Raw genomic sequence first — 18,622 nt, forward strand, 5'->3', positions numbered from 1 at the left:
GTTTACAAAAGAGCAAACAATAATAAAAAAAAGTCAACACACATAGTGACTGTGAATGTGACAAGATGGAGGCTCTGAAAGAACAGGCTCACCTGCAGTTACATCTTACTGCCAAAGATAGAAACAAGATCTCTCAGTTCTTATGGAGTACAACTCTAAACTTGAGCTACCCCAAGGCTCTGAGATACACATTTAATCTCTTCAGAAAGTGCTGAAAGACATGGATGTCAACAGGCTGTAACAAACAAAAAACAACCTTCCTGGGGCCGTACAAGGCTTTTATGGCATCATAGCTCACAGCCCAGACTCTATGCAACATGCCCTCAACACAATATCCAGTCTGTATCAATCCTTTGGCCTACAGGTTAACACTCAAAAGACCAAGGTCATGTCCCATCTCACCACTCCCGCCCCCACACGCCCTATACAGACATCCTCCACAACACTGGCTCTGTCTGTATGGAAGCAGCTGTGGCCAAAAGACACCTGCGCTGATTCCTCCGGGATGTTGTCGAGGTTTTCAGCAAGGAGCTGTCGCAGATTGTCTGTGGTGGTGGGGCTGTTGAGAGCTGTGCGGTTGAGTCTCTTGTGTGGAGCTGCCCTCGGGCCACGGGGTTGAATGCTCATGAGGAGTTTGGATCTGACCATGAGGTGGTCAGTCGAGCACTCGGCTCCACGCATGACACGGGTGATGAGGACATCTCTTCTGTCCTTTTGACGGACAATCACGTAGTCAAGGAGATGCCAATGTTTTGAGCGGGGGTGTTGCCAGGTGGTCTTGAGCTTGTTCTTCATCTGGAAGATGGTGTTGGTGATGACCAGCTGGTGCTCTGCACAGAGGGAGAGGAGTCTGAACCCGTTGTGGTGCATTTTCCCCACTCCATGCTGGCCAAGAACCTTATTCCATACCAGGTGCTCTGTGCCCACTCTAGCATTGAAATCTCCCATGAGTATGAGCCTGTCCGTAGCCGGGGTTTTCTGTAGGATGGCATCAAGAGCTCGGTAGAAATCCTCTTTGGTGTTGTGATCGGCATCAAGAGTTGGTGCATATGCACTGATGAGGGTGGCGAATCGTTCCTTAGCCAGGGGAATGCGCCACGTCATCAGCAGGAAGCTGCCGAAAGGATGCGCTGCTCCATCCCACAGTCCTAACGACCATCACTCCATTGCCGCCTGCGTGCATGGTTTGGCTAGACACTCCCAACCACATCCTTGGCCTGTACCCACCGCCATTCCACAACGCCACAGGACTTTTTTGGGGGAGGGGATAGGGAGGGGGAAGGGGGGGGGGGCAAGAAAGCTTGCGCGTAGGTGAGGATTAAGGTGAGGGTGAGGGTGCACAGACCTCACTCCCACCATCTTCACTCCTACCAGATTAACCTCCAGTGGCATGAGAGAACCCATGACGACCTTCGTCTGGCAGGAGCTGCAGGGGGCTGCCGGTGGTCCGGTCAGTTGGACTCCGCCTGTGCCTGTCCCCAGGTGCAGGTTTGTCTTCGGGGTTTGCTCCCCTAGTCAGGCTGAGGGTCGTCCGAGGTCTTTATTGACCCTTCTGTTGCGCACCTGCCAGCACACGCTTTTCTGTTGGGGTGTGCTCCCTTAGCCTTTGTCTCGAAAGACTATCCCATAAGGCAGTGGGGCTATTTGCCCATAGCTGGGTCAGTGGTTGATGGGTGCCAGGGCGTGTCCACTGCATGGTGGACCTGCACACCGCATCTCTGGGGCCCACTGCTGCTCCCAGATCCTGTCACACACACACACACACACACACACACACACACACACACACACACACACACACACACACACACACACACACACACACACACACACACACACACACACACACACACACACACACACACACCAAATGATAACACAGCCACAGGGCCCAGTATGACCATTTTAAGCCTCTCTTCACAGGAGACTTGCGATAACTTACATTCCACACATTCTTTCGGTCACTGTCAGGTTAAATTGGGATTTATTATGTGGGGGTTTCTGGGCTGCTTCCCAAGATTGGAGGCAACCTGCCGTTGCAACCTGTCCTCATCCCAACTCTTCACAAACTGCCGTTTCCTCAGGACCCACACACACACACACACACACACACACACACACACACACACACACACACACACACACACACACACACACACACACACACACACACACAAACAGTAAAGGCCCTCACAGTCAGACGCAGCTCTGAGAGATAATTAGTGCTCTGTCAGTGCCTTAATTAATTGGCTGACACTTCAATGACCTCCTCAATAAAGGTCATTGACTCATTTTGCATTCACTAGTAAAGATTAAAAGATTTAAAGATTTTTCTTGGCAGTTTTAAAGCCTTTATTATAAAGGACAGACAGAAAATGGGGTGAGAGAGAGGGAGAGACATGCAGCAAAGGGTCACAGGCCGTGGCCTCGAGGCCTGCTCTAACCACTGTTCCACCTGCCGCCCTGCATTCATTAGTTTTGCATTATTTTTTTGTCACACAAATAAATGAATGACGAGCTGCTTAAAGAGATAATCATACAAAAATGAGAGGGTGGATTTGTAAATAATGTTACAAATCATATATTAACTACTGCTACATCGGTACCTATCTTTGGTTTGTTTGTTTGTTTTAGCCCATAATGCCATGGCTGTGGTCAAAATCAACTTTCTTTTTTGCAGTTAGATGAGAACATATCACTCTTTGAATCCTGGCAGAACTTGGATGCCTTGGTAGGTAAATATATTCGATGCAGAGACCTAGATTATAGGATTAACACCTTTGGAAATGGGAAATCTTTGCAAAGCGTTGTTTGTTCTGTACTGTTCCACAGTGGATTACAAGACTTCAACAGTCTTTGATCCACAGATCACAGTCCACTGCAAACACCCAGAGCACAGTGGGCTGCTGATGAATGAAAGCCACGAAGAGCAAACAAACCATGCACCGGCCCACACGTTAGTGGAGACCAGGGACCTGTTTCACAAAGCAGGTTCAAAAAACTCTGAGTCTAACCCTGAACTCTGAGTTGATCTACTCTGAGATAGAAAACTCTGAGTTTTCGGTTTCAGAACAGCAGATTTGCGTTAGGTTGATCAACTCAGAGTAGTTTGACCTGGAGTTAAGCGCGTGCACCACAAGTAAAAAAGACAGCATCAATGGAGCCCTGATTCGACGAGTCACCATGGCAACGGGGAAGCGAAGGGCTACGCTACAACTGGAATTGGAAATATTAATGCGCTCATACGGAGAGTTTGAGCAGGTTTACACCGCTGCAGCAGCAAAAGAGAGGGAGACGGTGCGGGAAAACATTGCGGCTCGGGTCAGTGCATAAGTTTAAATGTAGTCCTGTTGCAATCACAGTAATACCACAGGGGGAACTGCTTGAGTGAGTAGTTTATTTCATTTAAGTGCAACCCCGCGGGGGAGAAGCGCACTTGGCAGCAGCTTAAGATGAAACATAAAAACATTGTTCAAACAGGTAAAACATCGGCAATCTCATGGTGACGCCTCATTTTGAGCATGTTTTACATGGTAAAGTAAATATTACCGTAAGTGGCTGTTTTATATGTTGTATAAAAAACTCCCATTTGCAAAAAAACGCAGCTCAACACACAATATCTGCTGGGATGTGAGAGCATGACTTTGGTTGTTAATGTTGGAAATGTAAGGACGATGAGGCTGTGTATGTCAATGATGGACTGTGACATGAAACGGTGTTGTGCGTATTCAGCACCCCTGCCGTGAAATGCACCCCCTAGCATTATAGGTGATATTCTGGATCAGAAGGCTGTTGTTTCCACCTATAGGAGTAGTTTATATACCGGTATCCCAACTAAAAGCACACACTTTTGAACCTATGAATTGCAAGAAAAGCTGGAATTATATTTAGGAAACGCTAAGTCAAATACATTCAACTTGCTCAAAAGATCCATTTCATTAATTTTGTAATTATGGCTGCAGTATATTAAGGACGTCTATGCGCGGTCTGATAATCATCTCCCGACGAATATTTAATTCTCTTTGCGGTAATGCGCCACCTTCATCCACGGGATCGTTATCAAAAGGACATGCCAGGGTAGTGGAAATATTCACCACCTAATATAACTTCTAATGAAGGCCTACTGAATGATTTTTATTAGGGATGCTCGATATTGGCTTTTCTGCCGATATCCGATATCCGATATTGTCCAACCCTTAATTTCCGATACCGATATCACCCGATATCGATATCACCTGATACCGATATATGCAGCCTTTTTACACCAAAATTCATCACATATCACCTATTATGGAATTAACACATTATGCCTAATTTTATTGTGATGCCCCACTGGATTCATACATAGATGCAACACGGCTTTTCAAATGTAAACACAGTCTGTACAAAATAAGTTATTGAAAAAAGTGCCATTCATTTAATTGTTTGTGTTTTTAGAGAGAATATTTTGCCTCAAACAACACTACAGACAACATCACAACAAGGAAGATGCATATCTTCAGTCCAGAGTAGTAAACAAACTTAGTTTTCTTTTTCCAGACTGAGTAACCGGCCGTAACTTGACAAATAATACAATCAATAAATCAGCAGTCAAGCTCAACATGCTAACCTGTATTGGATCTAATGGATACAGCACCAGAAATTAGCTTCTCGACGTGACGGTAAACAACGCTGTACAGTTCGGGTAAGCACTGGTCTGAGAAATACTTGCGACTGGGCGTTAAACAGACATAACGGGGCTCGAGGAACTCCACACGTTTGGTGAATCCGGCATCCTGAACGATAGAAAAAGTCTGTTTCTCGGTGTCGGCTGTTGCTTCTTTTCATCACTTTGCTGCACAGATGTAGCGTTTAACTCCGCATGAATCTTCTTGAGGTGGATGATCAAATGTGATGTATTAAAGGAAGACGCCTTGCTTCCTCCTCTCATAACCAAAACGCCTTGCAGTCATTGCAAAGCGCACATATACTGTTAGTAGATGACACTTGGAAATACTTCCAAACCACGGACATCTCATGCACCGGGAGAGCTGAAGCTTGTTAGCCACGGTTAGCAACCTACGAGTGAAGCGTGTTGTTGTTACACGTCATCAAGCACGCGCCTGTAAACGGCCCATGTTGCATTCAGGTACACTCGGAAATGCTGAAGCCTACGGCCCGTGTTGCATTCAGGTACACTCGGAAATGCTGAAGCCTACAGAACTAACATCGGTTGTAAAAACCCGATACCGATAATTCCCGATATTACATTTTTAACTCAATATCGGCCGATAATATCGGTGGGCCGATATTATTGGACATCCCTAATTTTTATACATTGTATAAAAAAAACTCCCTTTTGCAAAAAAACGCAGCGCAACACACAATATCCGCTGAGATATGAAACGGTACCGCTCAAAAAGACAATTGCCTGGAAATGCAAGAACATCTATAATCAATAGTTTGATAATCATCTCCCGACGAATACTTAATTCTCTGTGCAGTAATTCTGCACCTTCCTCCACGGGATCATTATCAAAAGGACATGCCATGGTAGTGAAATAGTCGCCACCTAATATAACTTCTAATGTCTCATTTTTGCAATGATTTTCTGAAAAAACAGACGACAGAACTATACTACGCCAAAACTCGCGTGCTGACTGAATGAATTAGGAAATCAAACACCGTGTGCGGCTGAAAGAGGGAGGAGACAGAGAGAAACTCACGGTTTTCTGAGAAAAACCTGGTCCCGACCAGGTTAGTTTCAGAGAGCATGTTACCATGGTAACTGACCGAGAGGTCTTTGTGAAACGGAAAACTCAAAGTTTCCCTCATTTCGGGGTTAACAGACTCAGAGTTTTCACTAAACCTGCTTTGTGAAACAGGCCCCAGGGGGTTTTCCAAACTGCAGGGCAGCTGTGACTGATGATTAATATTGAATTCATAGAACAGATATTTTATGACATAGCTTTTAATAAATTTCCACTTTTCGAGAGGACTGCAATGAAGCCCAAAAGGATGCTTTCTAGATCTAATAACTTTATTAAAGAATATTTAACATTGATTTACAAAACACTACAAATAGAATTTATTACACTATCCACCAAGTATAGACATTAACCCAGAGGAGAATAAAGAATACATTTAAATAAAATAAAAAGCACAATAAACATCATGTATAATATAAATAAAAAATAAAAAGAATAAATAGCTATATGACACCATTTCTAAATCACCACAAGCATTCTTTTCTGCATTTTATGTTCTGTAAAAAGGTTTCCATATCTGCGCATATCAGAAAACACACGTCAATACTGAAGGATACCGATACTGTCTGTGATGTGAATATTGGCCAAACGATATATACTGTAGGTCAGGCTTTTTTAAGATATCATTTTGTGTTTTAGTTGTGTTTTTAGACATTGTTGATTAATAGAGGAATATAATTGATAAGATTCATTTATGGTATTAACAAGCCTTTTATACGACCCTAGTTCTGAGTCTAAATGTACTGGGTGTTGTAAAGGGATAACTCCCAGATGGACAAGCGGTGCTGCTCTACATCTAAATGTAAAGGCTGTGTCTGAGGATTAACAGTCTTTTCTCTGAAATTTAGGGCGCACTCACACTGTCCATCCGACTAGTTAATTTGACCAGTGTGAGTGCAACCAGGTGGGCTTTTGTAAAGCACGTTTGCACATGTACAAGCACAAGCGTGCACACGTGTACAGGCACGAGCACGAGGCCTACAACGGTTCTGACGTCATTTTAAGTGCGCTTGTTCGGACATAGAAAAAAGAAGGACGGACCATGGGCGGACATTTAAAACAATGGCAGCGAAAAGGTTAACGTTGGTATGATGCGGAGGAGTGTTTACTGCAGATTTGGTCAGATGAAAATATTCAAAAACAGTCGACAAGACGCACAAAAACTCTGAGGTCAATGGAAAGATTTTTAAACAAAGTGACGCATCGCCATGACGTCATCAATGCGTGTGATGTGTTACGCCGTGATGACGTTAGGCAGCAAGAAGCATTCGCCGAGGCCCAGGTAGTGTGAGTACAAACGGGCCTGGGCCGCGGGGGGAGAGGGAGGAGGGGACAAGTACCCTAAAGCACGGGGCACGGTACGGATGGACGATGGGAGTGCGCCCTTAGAGGCTCAGTGGTGTTGCTGGTGTTGTTCTTGTGTCTGCAGGCAGACGCCTCTAACTCTGGGAGGTTTTCGGGTTAAGTGATGCATCATATGACAGCTACATTAAAGCATCGCAGCCGAACACTTGGTTGAACAGACAGCGTGGCCGTCTGAACACAATGGTCGACATGGTTCATTTCTGTATTTCCCCCAGCCACAGCTAAATCATTGCTAGTGATTGTTATCCTGTTGGCTAATCAGCTGGCTGAAAACTAGGATAAGAAATGAAATGCATTAATTTCAAAATACTCCTCATCCTTCTCCAAAGCAGCACCCTGACTTTGGAACTCTCTCCCCCAACCTTGTTCCCGACTCTCCCTCACTCCCCATATTCAAATCTGCCTAAAAACCTTCCTCTTTGCCCAAACTTTTGACCTCCCCTACCCCTAACCACCTTCACCCCTGGCTTCACTCCTCGTCTTTCCCGTCTGCTCTCCACAGCTGCCACCACCTACATTCTCCAATCCCTCTTCGCCACCATGCCCCTACTTGTAACTGTCTTTGTACCTGCTCTGTGTCTCTGTCTGTGCTGTTATTAATATTATTCCATTCCATTATTGCTTCCGTTTACTTTTGTGCTGTCTTTTGCTTGTCCCGCCCTCACTGTCATTACCCCTCTCTTGTTTTTGCTTTTTGTTTTCATGTCATTGTAAGCGTCTTTGGGTCACAAAAAAGCGCTATATAAATAAAATGAATTAATATTACCTTTATGGTACATAGACATCTAGTTGGTAACAGAGCATGTGCAGATTTTGGGATGGAGTGCAGGGCAGATTTTCAGAAGTTGGAGCATTGCAAGGACCATCACTTCCCCACTTCCAATACACTCACTGCGTTTCCATGCACATCAGTAACCCGAAAATGGCCGTACCCCGGTTTAGGGAATGATCAGATTATTGAAGTTCCCCTCGTATACATGAGCAGGGGTTGAATAGGAAAATGACGTAGTAACTCTTCCTCCAGTATAGTAGGTGGAGCTCCACCAACATACAGCTGGACTGAATACAGCTTTTTTTTCACCTTCACCTTTGTCAGAGTCACAAATGGTCGACTTTTGGACAGAATTATGACAGAAACGGCTCTTCTTGGTAGTGGTGTTAGTTGCCATGGCAAAGTCCTCTCTCAGTTTAAAGGTAACGCTCTATTGTTGTTGTTTTTTTCATGTTGTTTTCGGTGCCATATTTTCCTGGTTTATTTTAGTTCTGGGTCAAAAGCAGACAATTAATAATAATCCGAGAACGCTGTTTACATTAGGGCTCCAAACTAACTTTTTATTTTTTGATTTAAACACCGTAAATCAATAATAGAAGCAGAAATTATAATGTGCTGTGTCAAATTCAGTGTCACATTTTTATTGTGCTCTTTTGAAGATGCAACATAGAAGGTAAACCGATGGCACCATCACTGTCATGACAGTACAATACTAAAAATATACCATACATTCAGAATAAGGGGTGTGAGGAGAACACACAGCTCACGAGACGAGACGTTACACGTTATTGAGTCCACGAGATGCAACAATATTATTTAGCAGAGAGCGGTGCTGCAGGTGTCTTGCGTTAGCCGCGGTGTAGCCTACGGTACTCACGGAGGTAAAGTAACCCCCCAAACCGGTCCACTGCGTGGGGGTCTCGCAGTCTAAAAGAGCCCCATCCCCGCCCGACAACATACGGCACTGCTCCATCTCACTTTATTAAGTCGATCGACTCACGACCGAGTTTTCTCACACTGTATATGTGTTTTAAACATATGAACCGTATCTACACTGAGTGATCAGATTAGTCTGTATATGTGTTTTAAACATATGAACCGTATCTACACTGACTGATCAGATCAGTCTGTTTATGTGTTTTAAACATATAAACCATATCTACACTGTCTGATCAGATCAGTCTGTATATGTGTTTCTAACATATGAACCGTATCTACACACTTAACTCGAATATAATCAGGTTTTTAATGTCTATGTAAGCAGCTTTGCAATGCATTGTTGTAGTGTGGTGGTGAGTTTCTAACCCGACTCTCTCCAGATGAATTTGGTTCCTCCTTGCTTCACTCATCCATCTGGGATCTCTCGACTGGGAAGCGATTCCAGGAGGCTGGGTCTTATCAAAAATCCTTGCATATGATTGGATAAACCACTTGTCCATCATCTTTATTGACGTGCTACTTCAACCACTCACATCGAAACCAACCTGTGACTCTGATGAGAGTGATGCAGGGAAAAAGCCAAACAGAACAGGCGACATGGTTTCCACCAACAAAAGCCTTCAGAGCCGTTCTCTGGTGTTCTTTTAAAAAAGACAAATTCTCTAGATTGGACAACACAGATGAAACAGCATCCATGTTGATGTCTGCTTCGATGCGAACCGCCAAAGTTGTTTCTCTGCTACGTCACATCTATAAAACCCCGCCCGGCGGTCCTGATTGGCTCGACCAATCACTTTCCTATGGAGCGATCCCAGATGGTTGAGTGGAGCTGGAGTCAAGACGGAACCAAATTCATCTGGCCAGAGTAGGGTTATTAAGTTTCCAGAGATGGGGCATAAAGTTGCCCACTCCTCATTTGCATAAAGCTGAGGTCCAGAACAGAGATGATCTTTCCCTCCCCATACAGATTTTGATACTCCTGCTGTGGGTATCGGCCGATACCAAATACAGATACTGATACCAGTGTGATAAAAAAAAGAAAAAGATCTTACTACACCTGCATGACTGTGATCTGATCACCATTGCTGTAAGGCCTGACTCAGGTTAAACCCTTTGTAAAACATGAATGAATACAGCAAATGGAAGCCATTTATTTTTTAAATAGAACAGTATAAACAGAAGTGCAACAGCAACTTAACTCAATAAATAAAGGTATAATTATTGTTGTTAACAAGAACTACTAAGAATTATTAAACTGATTAATTCAAGTTTAAGAAGAGCCGTGTCAGAGCTAATGGGGCAAACCAGTAAACAGATTCATATTTCTGATACTGGTATCGGAATCGTAACAACTCTAGTCCAGGCTACTTTATGCAAATCATGGGAGTCCAGGGTGACTAGCTGCCGCTCAAAACCCCCTTTTAAATGAACCATTTTGATCTAAAACAAGACAGATTCAGCGGCTGCATGGCTCTTTTCAGCTAACTATTTCTGTAATACAAGAGAAAGTTTACAAACGCGCTGCCATGATGGAGGGTGGTGCCTGTGTCAGTGCTTATTGAAGAGAATTTAATCAATGCTAGTCGAGCGTCCACTGCTGGGAGGCAGGGCGTCCCCTCACGTCCAAAAATATAACACCATAACACTGCAGATGAAGGGCTTTCATCAGCAGGCCATGGGCTCAGTCAACATTGTTTTCTCTCATTCAATGACACATAATGACTTATCACATATCTATTTAAATGAAGATCTTACAGATTATTACTATCTATCTATCTCACCCTGGCCGTTCAATTTTACTAATAACATTACTACTTATTACATGAATGACAACAATTGCTTACTGTACATAAATATATTAGGAGAAAACACACAAAACTTATACTACGGTACTCAGGGCAGGGGAGTGCAGCTATGATGAAGAAGATGAAGATTCACAGCTGCATGTTTTACTAACATTAACATAGCGACCCACCCTCACACAGCATGAGGAGGACAGCAGTGAAGGCTCTGGCTAGCACATGGAAACCTGTTACCTAAATATGTCCTCTGCTTGTGAAGAAACTTTGCTTAAGCAGCTGCTAAATGTTTACTTTTTCCCTGTGTGGCACACCAAAGTTTAAAATCAGTCTGGACAAACACAGCACGTCCTACAAGCTGCACTGTGCAGCCTGTAAGGGATTTCTACCACACACACATACACACACACATGCACGCATGCACGCACACACACGCACACGCACACACACACGCAGATACACACACACAGCCATGTCATGTGCCACAGATGCTCATGAGTCTGTTTAATGATCATGGCTGAGGGTGCAGAACGATGCTATCTCCCAGGATCTGCAAGCACTTACAGGTCACTACTAGCCTTGTGAGAGCATCCTGATCTTGCGAGCTCCATTGTATATTACTCGCTTTGTTTTTTTATTTAGTTTTTAAGTATCTTTTATATTGTATTTTTATATTACTGTTTTGATGTGTCTGTGAGTAATGCTGCTGTTGCACTTCAATTTCCCAGCTTGGGATCAATAACGTATTTCTATTCTATTCTAGATCAGTCTGGTAACGTGCGGCGGAGAAAATTTGGAGAAGTTTGACCGAATCAGCGTTGGTTTTGAGGCAGCTTGAAATGTGACGACACGAGAAGAGACTGTTGAGTGTAAACAACATGGAGGCTGCCACAGATGAGATGAACAGCTGTGGAGCAAGCCACTCACTAACTCTTTTTTCTCTGGATCCTTCTGTTGAATATGGACCGGGCTCCTGAAATTGGGCCTTTGATCCGTAAATTCACGTTACACAAACGGAAAATATCCTTTACCCACATGTTGTTTCCTTTCTGAGCTTTGCCTCCACGCTGTTAGTACGTCATACGCTTCAGTGATCTGATTGGTTGATTTGGCCCGTATGTTGGGGATGGTTTATCCAATCAGCACCAGTATTTTCACCCCTTCCCAAAAGATCTCCAAACCAGAGTTCCCATATAGATGCGCAGAGACAATGAGCATCAATCCATCTGAAGGAGTCATGTTAGGTCACCAGGACACACCACTCAGACTGAGGGCTGCATCCTCCCCTTTTGGATTTAGTGACTGATGAAAAGTTTATTGATCATAACTTCTCATGTGTTGTGAGTAGGGTTGCATAATAATCTTGACTAAAACAACCAGATTTCATGAAAGTACACTTGAGAATATCTTGCTATTCCTCAATCACATGCACATAGCACACTGCTTACTACAGGGGTATTGAGGCCACGCCCCCTACATGCACTGTGCACTCCTCCATCACATTGACAAGGTATTCCTAGAAACCTGGACTATTGATGCTACATTTTTAAGTCCAGAGCTGAAGACTATTGAAGCCACACATTTGAGCCTGTGGACTACAGTTAGAAGTGAAGTACGTTTTTATGATACTATTGGGTAAATACTGTATATCTGATGTATGGTATTTATGTGGGTTGAAGGGCGCAGACACCAACAGACTGAACAAACTGATCAGGAGGGCCGGTGATGTCGTGGGGGAGGAGCTGGACACCCTGACGACCGTGGCAGAGAGGAGGATGCTGTCCAGGCTCCGGTCTATCCTGGACAATGTCTCCCACCCTCTCTACGACACACTGGCCCAGCAGAGGAGCACCTTTAACAGAAGACTCCTTGCACCCAGATGCACCACAGAGCGCCACAGGAAATCTTTCCTGCCTGTGGTCATTAAACTATACAACACATCCCTAGGAGAGTCCGTCACCCCCTCTCTGTAATATGGACTAAATCATAAACAATCTGTTCTTTGCACATTTTTATGGTACTTTTGATCTGTATACTCTATATAACCATTGTAATTTTGATATTGTATATATATATATATAGTTATATACTGTTTTATATTTCTGTTTTTACAAACATATGTTGTCTGTATAATATTGTTGTTGTTAAATATGTTGTTGGAATAGCTGGAGTTTGAAACAAAAACAATTTCATCCTGGGATTATTAAAGTATATCTGATTCTGATTCTGGTTCTGATACTAAGAAATCGGGTCTAGATCAATGTCCTATGAGGCCCCTGGGCACAAGTCTTTAGGAAGACAGCCCCTCTCCTGATCCTGAATGGTGTGTTGACGCTTGTGCAGTACTCTCCAAGAGCCTTTCATTTTAAGCACACACTGTATTCTCCAATGGACCCAGGTGTTGTGCTCCATGTACGTACCAAGGGGTCTGGGGGCCCTACTGGTCAACTCACAGCAGGGCCCTATGGTCCGATAACACTTTAAACCCCAGGGGCCCCAGGCAGTCCAAGGCCCCGGGGGCACTGGCCCCACTGATCCATCATCCAGTCATGTGTGGTAGGGTTCCAACTTATACTAAATGTTATAATCAGGTCAGAAACAGAAGTATGCTGAGCTTCATCAATGTAAGCACTAATTTCATGAAATTAATCATCCATGCATTTTTCACAATTTACAGCCACTATCTGTACTACATCTTACAATTAATCAATTTCACTTTTTGTACTTTTATTAGTCGTTTATAAAACAAAATTGCCAAATATTCACTATACTCAGCTTCCCTAACATAAAGACTTGCTGATTTTCTCTCTTTAATATCATTTTTAATTCCATACCTATGGATTTCGAACAGTTGTACAGAGAAAACAAGACATCACCTCAGCATTTTTCCACAATAATTTGACATTTTATCGACCAGAATCAAATCTGATTAACAACTGAGAAGTTCAGATTTGGATTCCAGATTGATTTATTTAGGCCTACTTCTTATTTGTAAAAAAAAATAATTTGCTGCAGCTGTTAACTGTATTATAGCCTTTTAAAGATAGATGGTGCAAATCTTTAGTCTGTCGGCCTACATGGTGATTTATAGCACAGATTTAGGTTTAAACATAGCCTAGGGGAGACTGGGGACACTTACGATTATCACAATACATCAAAACACAAAACACTGCTATAGTATAATTTCGCTTTTCGTTTCGCTTTACAAAATGATACTTTCACTTTTACACAAGATCGTTTGCAGCAGGTTGCCTCCAATATTTGGTAGCAAACTCATCTCACCTTGTTATATTTTATTTGCAGTTTGTCAAATGATACCAATCAGATTTTGTAGCCTATGCACACACACATGCACCGATGGCAACCCTGAAATCACATAACAAATCCCAATTTAACCTCCTGGTAACATACATCCTCCAAGAAGTTGAACCTAGCACTTAAATTCCAGTTTATGTTTATGTGTTTATGTGTATGTGTTTGAAACATAACTGTCCCAGTATCCCCAGCCATGGGTTCACCTGCTGACAAACCTGATTGTTAGGTTCAGGTTTTAGACATTTATATTATTAGCTTATAAAACAGTGATTCTAATAATACTTTTTTGGATTCCTTTACATTTGATCTCAGGACAGTATCCAAAAATACATGTGAGGTAAAGATCCATTTGGACCTACCTAAAATAGCAGGAAAACAAACTAAGTGAGCATGTGCTATGATAAACCCCCCTAGCTTCTTTCTGAATGGAGATATTCAAGATGTTACACCTGCCCCTGGTCTCCCCTACCCCTGTGTCGACTGTTCAGCTTCTGATCATGGAATTCAATTGGCAGATATGTCTTAATGTTATGTGTACTAAAAAGCAAAGAGGGCTCAGTGAATATACTTGATTTGCAATATGTTCAGGTCAACATAGGCTCTGTATAATTAAAAAAAAATTATTTTAGTGTTCACTGTTGAATGTAGCATCTCCACCAGCTTTAAACGGACCCTTCTGCCTATTTCCAGCTCCGGGCTGATATGAAATAACAAGTCCTCATTCCAGTGAGGGGGGCGGGGAGATAACGGTGGCTACACTCACTCAGAAGCCCCAGATCATGAGGACATCTAGACTGCAGGAGCTGTGACACAAACACTCACCCAGGTTCCTCAGAGGATCGATGGCCTTAGACTCGGACGTCCCGGCTCCATTCTCCTTCACCGGACCAGCTTTCTTTCTGTTGCCTAACATAACGCGAGGAGGCTGCCTCTCCCTCCGCTCCGTCTCCCTCCGTCCCTTGGCTGCCCTGTGTGCGGGTGCTGTGTTGTTTCTCGGGGCACAGATAAACAGTGGAGTGCCTCAGCTCCGGATCCTGCAGGAGGAGGTCGCACCTCCTGCTTTTATTCCGGAGGAGCTTGGCCAAGCCTTCACCCTGCTGATGTCATTCAAAGTGGATTTATAAACACAGAGCGGCATGAACCAGACAGGCGTCAGGCAGCACCGCAGACACAGGCTTCCTGACGGGACTTCAAAATAAAAGTCTGTCTGTGGCTGTCGTGTGAACTTTGGATGCCATTTACCACACACTTATCAACAATAGACTTACACAAAGCTTTACACACGCAACTCGTTTTTTGTAGGAAAAAACACTATTCGTTATTATCATTACAGTCTAATGATAGGGATGTAGTAACGTATTATACATCTTATTATAACCCGACACACTTAACTCACGGTCTGGTCGACTTAGCTTTTAGCAATCAAGTAGTCCATGGTCCTCAGTAGAAGGGATTAGCTGTTGTCATGGATGTATCTGACTTTCCTGTGTCCATGGAAATAATGAGCTTTATGGTATTTGAATCTTCTATGATTCATGGCATACTTTAGTCTACTATTTACATAGCCCATATGCTGTATGTCCCCCAGAAATTCAATTCAATTCGATTTCATTTTATTTATAGTGCCATATCATAACAAAAGTTATCTCAGGACACTTAACAGAGACCACACTCTATGACTTATTTATGATTTACAGAGACCCAACAATTCCTCCATAGAGTACGATGGCAACAAAAACCTTCCCTATAACAGGCAGGAACGTCAGACAGACCCAGCTCTATGAGGAAGGACATCTGTCTGCACCGGTTGGGGAGGAAGAAAAGGAGAGAGAAAGAGATAAAAGACAGACAGATGGACAGAGAGAGACAAGGACAGACACAAAGACAGACAGAGAGAGAAAGTCAGAGAGACAGTCCCAGAGATGCAAACAACCACTGAAGTAACAGTAACTATAATAATGTCTATAGTAATGTGAATATGACTTATGTGTTAATACAGCAGAATAGTAGAAATAAGCACAGCTAAGGTGATAGAATATGACAATGATAATAATTATGGTGGTAAATATGATCAATGATGAGTCGTGGTGATAACAGCTGAGATACAGTGAGATATAGGCCTATTACTGATGATGTTTTTATGTCCACAAATGTTATAATTTCTAAACTAATAACAGTACATATGACTAATAGTGATAATAGCAGCAGAAAGCGTCACACAGGACCACGGCAGCAGGCACCACCACCATCAGCAGAGACCTGAGAGACGACAAAGCACAAACAACTCAAGGGATGAAGTTGCTCTGCATTATGCCCCCCATTGGTGCAACCATGAGTCCATCAGAAATGTATTTCACAGTGATGTCTCTTAAATAAGATAAATCATTAGTGAATTAAAATGGAATATTTTGGTCAGGAATGTTTCTGTTTATTTCTACAGCTTTGACTGAATCTATTTTCTGTTGTGGCATTCAAATTGAAATGATTCTATATTAACGATCTTAGTTTCGCCATTATGATGCCTTTATTTTGAAGGCAAACTCACACTATGCACGGGTTTTGTGTCGCGTGTCTGTGGCAGCTTTACAGCGAACGGATTTTAAACAGATTATAGACCGAGCAGAGATGGTCCTGGGTTCGCGTGGAATAGCTTCCTCTACTAATCTCCATCTGAGCCACATCGCAGTCTGAGTGATGGAGTGACCGATGAGTGGAAATAGTTCAGATAGTCCTGGAGTACTGCCCACTAAAGTTGGGTTGAAATGGTTCTGCAGAATTTCTTTTCCTCTCCACCGAACCTTAATTCTTTTGATTCTGTATCTTCTGATAAACAAGGATCAGATTTTTCTCTGTGTGGTGAGTAACACATCAGTAACACTTTATATGAAGACCACATCTACAGTGCACTATAATTTACTATATATAATTTCGTATTCAATTATAATGCATTCATAATGCTTCATGACAACAATAATAACACACATAATGATTTCTGTCATCAGAGATTATGGGTGTGACCTATAATGCATTAAAAGTTCAAGTGTCCTCTGGATGCAAAGTTGACTGAGGAGGCTTATAATGCATTATGAATATTTATACACACCTTAAAGTTTGAATATGGAGAATGAGCAGAACTCCACCATCTAGTGTCTCAAGATGGTAGTATAAACAAGAAGTCTAAACAAGATCAAAAATACCAGACTAATGTGCAAAGCACAGATTGTTAATGATTGAGTCCATATTACAGAGAGGGGGTGAAAGACTCTCCTAGGGACGTGTTGTATGGTTTAATGACCACAGGCAGGAAATATTTCCTGTGGCTCTGTGGTGCATCTTGGTGGAGGAGTCTTCTGCTGAAGGTGCTCCTCTGCTGCGCCAGTGTGTCGTAAAAAGGGTGGGAGACATTGTCCAGGATAGACCGGAGCCTGGAAAGCACCCTCCTCTCTGCCACGGTCGTCAGGGTGTCCAGCTCCTCCCCCACGACATCACCGGCCCTCCTGATCAGTTTGTTCAGTCTGTTGGTGTCTGCGACCTTCAGCCCACTGCCCTAGCAAGTGACAGAGAAGAAGATCGCACTGGCCACAACAGACTCATAAAACATCCTCAGCATCGTCCAGTAAATATTAAAGGACCTCAGCCTCAGATGACAAAACTCCGCTCTGGCAAAGCTGCAGGCCACAATGGTGTATTTCCCAGGGTGTGCCCCCCAGCTATGTGGAGTACTGAGTCAAGTCTTCAGCCTGAGCCTGCAACTCCAGATGGTCCCTGTGCTGTGGAAGACGTCCTGCCTCGTGCCTGTGCCAAAGACGCCGCGTCCACGTTGCCCTCAGGACTACAGACCAGTGGCCCTGACGTCCCACATCATGAAGACCACAGAGAGACTCGTCCTGGAGCAGCTAAGGCCTATGGTCAGGCCCTTCACTGATCCACTACAGTTTGCCTACCAGCCTTGCCTGGGAGTTGAGGACCGCATCACCTACCTGCTGAACAGAGTCTACAGTCATCTGGACAAGCCTGCGGGCACTGGGAGAGTCATGTTCTTTGACTTCTCCTGTGCATTCAACACCATCTGTCCGGCTCTACTGGGTGAGAAGATGGCTGCGATGCAGGTTGAGGCCCCCATCGTGTCCTGGATTGTGGATTACCTGATGGGCAGACCACAGTATGTACGCCTACAGAACTGTGTGTCTGACAGGGTGGTCAACAACACTGGGGCCCCACAGGGGACTGTCCTCTTTCCCTTTCTCTTCACCCTCTTCACTTGGACTTCAACTATTGTAGTCCTGCCACCTTCAGAAGTTTTCTGATGACTCAGCAATAGTTGGCTGCATCAGAAAGGGGGATGAAAGTGAAACATGACTGTTGTGGGCAACATTGTCACTTGGAGCGAGCTGAATCATCTGCAGCTCAACATGACTAAAACAAAGGAGCTCGTAGTGGATCTGTGGATGGTGAAAACACCTGTGACCCCTGTCTCCATCCAGGGGGTCCCTGTGGACACTGTAGAGGAGTAGAAGTACCTGGGGGTGTACTTCAATAATAAGTTGAACTGGACTAAAAAACGCTGAGGCTGTCTACAAAAAGGGCCAAAGTTGACTCTTCTTACTGAGGAGGCTGAGGTCCTTTAACATCTACCTGACGATGCTGAGGATGTTTTATGAGTCTGTTGTGTCCAGTGCGATCTT

The 18,622-nt window shown here is 43.6% G+C and overlaps 1 protein-coding gene across 1 annotated transcript in view; it reads right to left on the reverse strand.

The window, feature by feature from the left end:
- LOC310961091 (1-phosphatidylinositol 4,5-bisphosphate phosphodiesterase delta-3-A-like) overlaps positions 1 to 14,890 on the reverse strand; it is a 47,507-nt gene extending 32,617 nt beyond the window's left edge. Inside the window, exon 1 of the mRNA XM_083933051.1 lies at positions 14,760 to 14,890. Coding sequence (XP_083789177.1) covers positions 14,760 to 14,850 — 91 coding nt within the window. The 5' untranslated portion in view covers positions 14,851 to 14,890. The remainder of the gene's footprint in view (positions 1 to 14,759) is intronic.
- Positions 14,891 to 18,622: the final 3,732 nt, after the last annotated feature.

Source organism: Echiichthys vipera (assembly GCF_963691815.1).
Source record: "Echiichthys vipera genome assembly, chromosome: 18".
NCBI lineage: Eukaryota > Metazoa > Chordata > Actinopteri > Perciformes > Trachinidae > Echiichthys > Echiichthys vipera.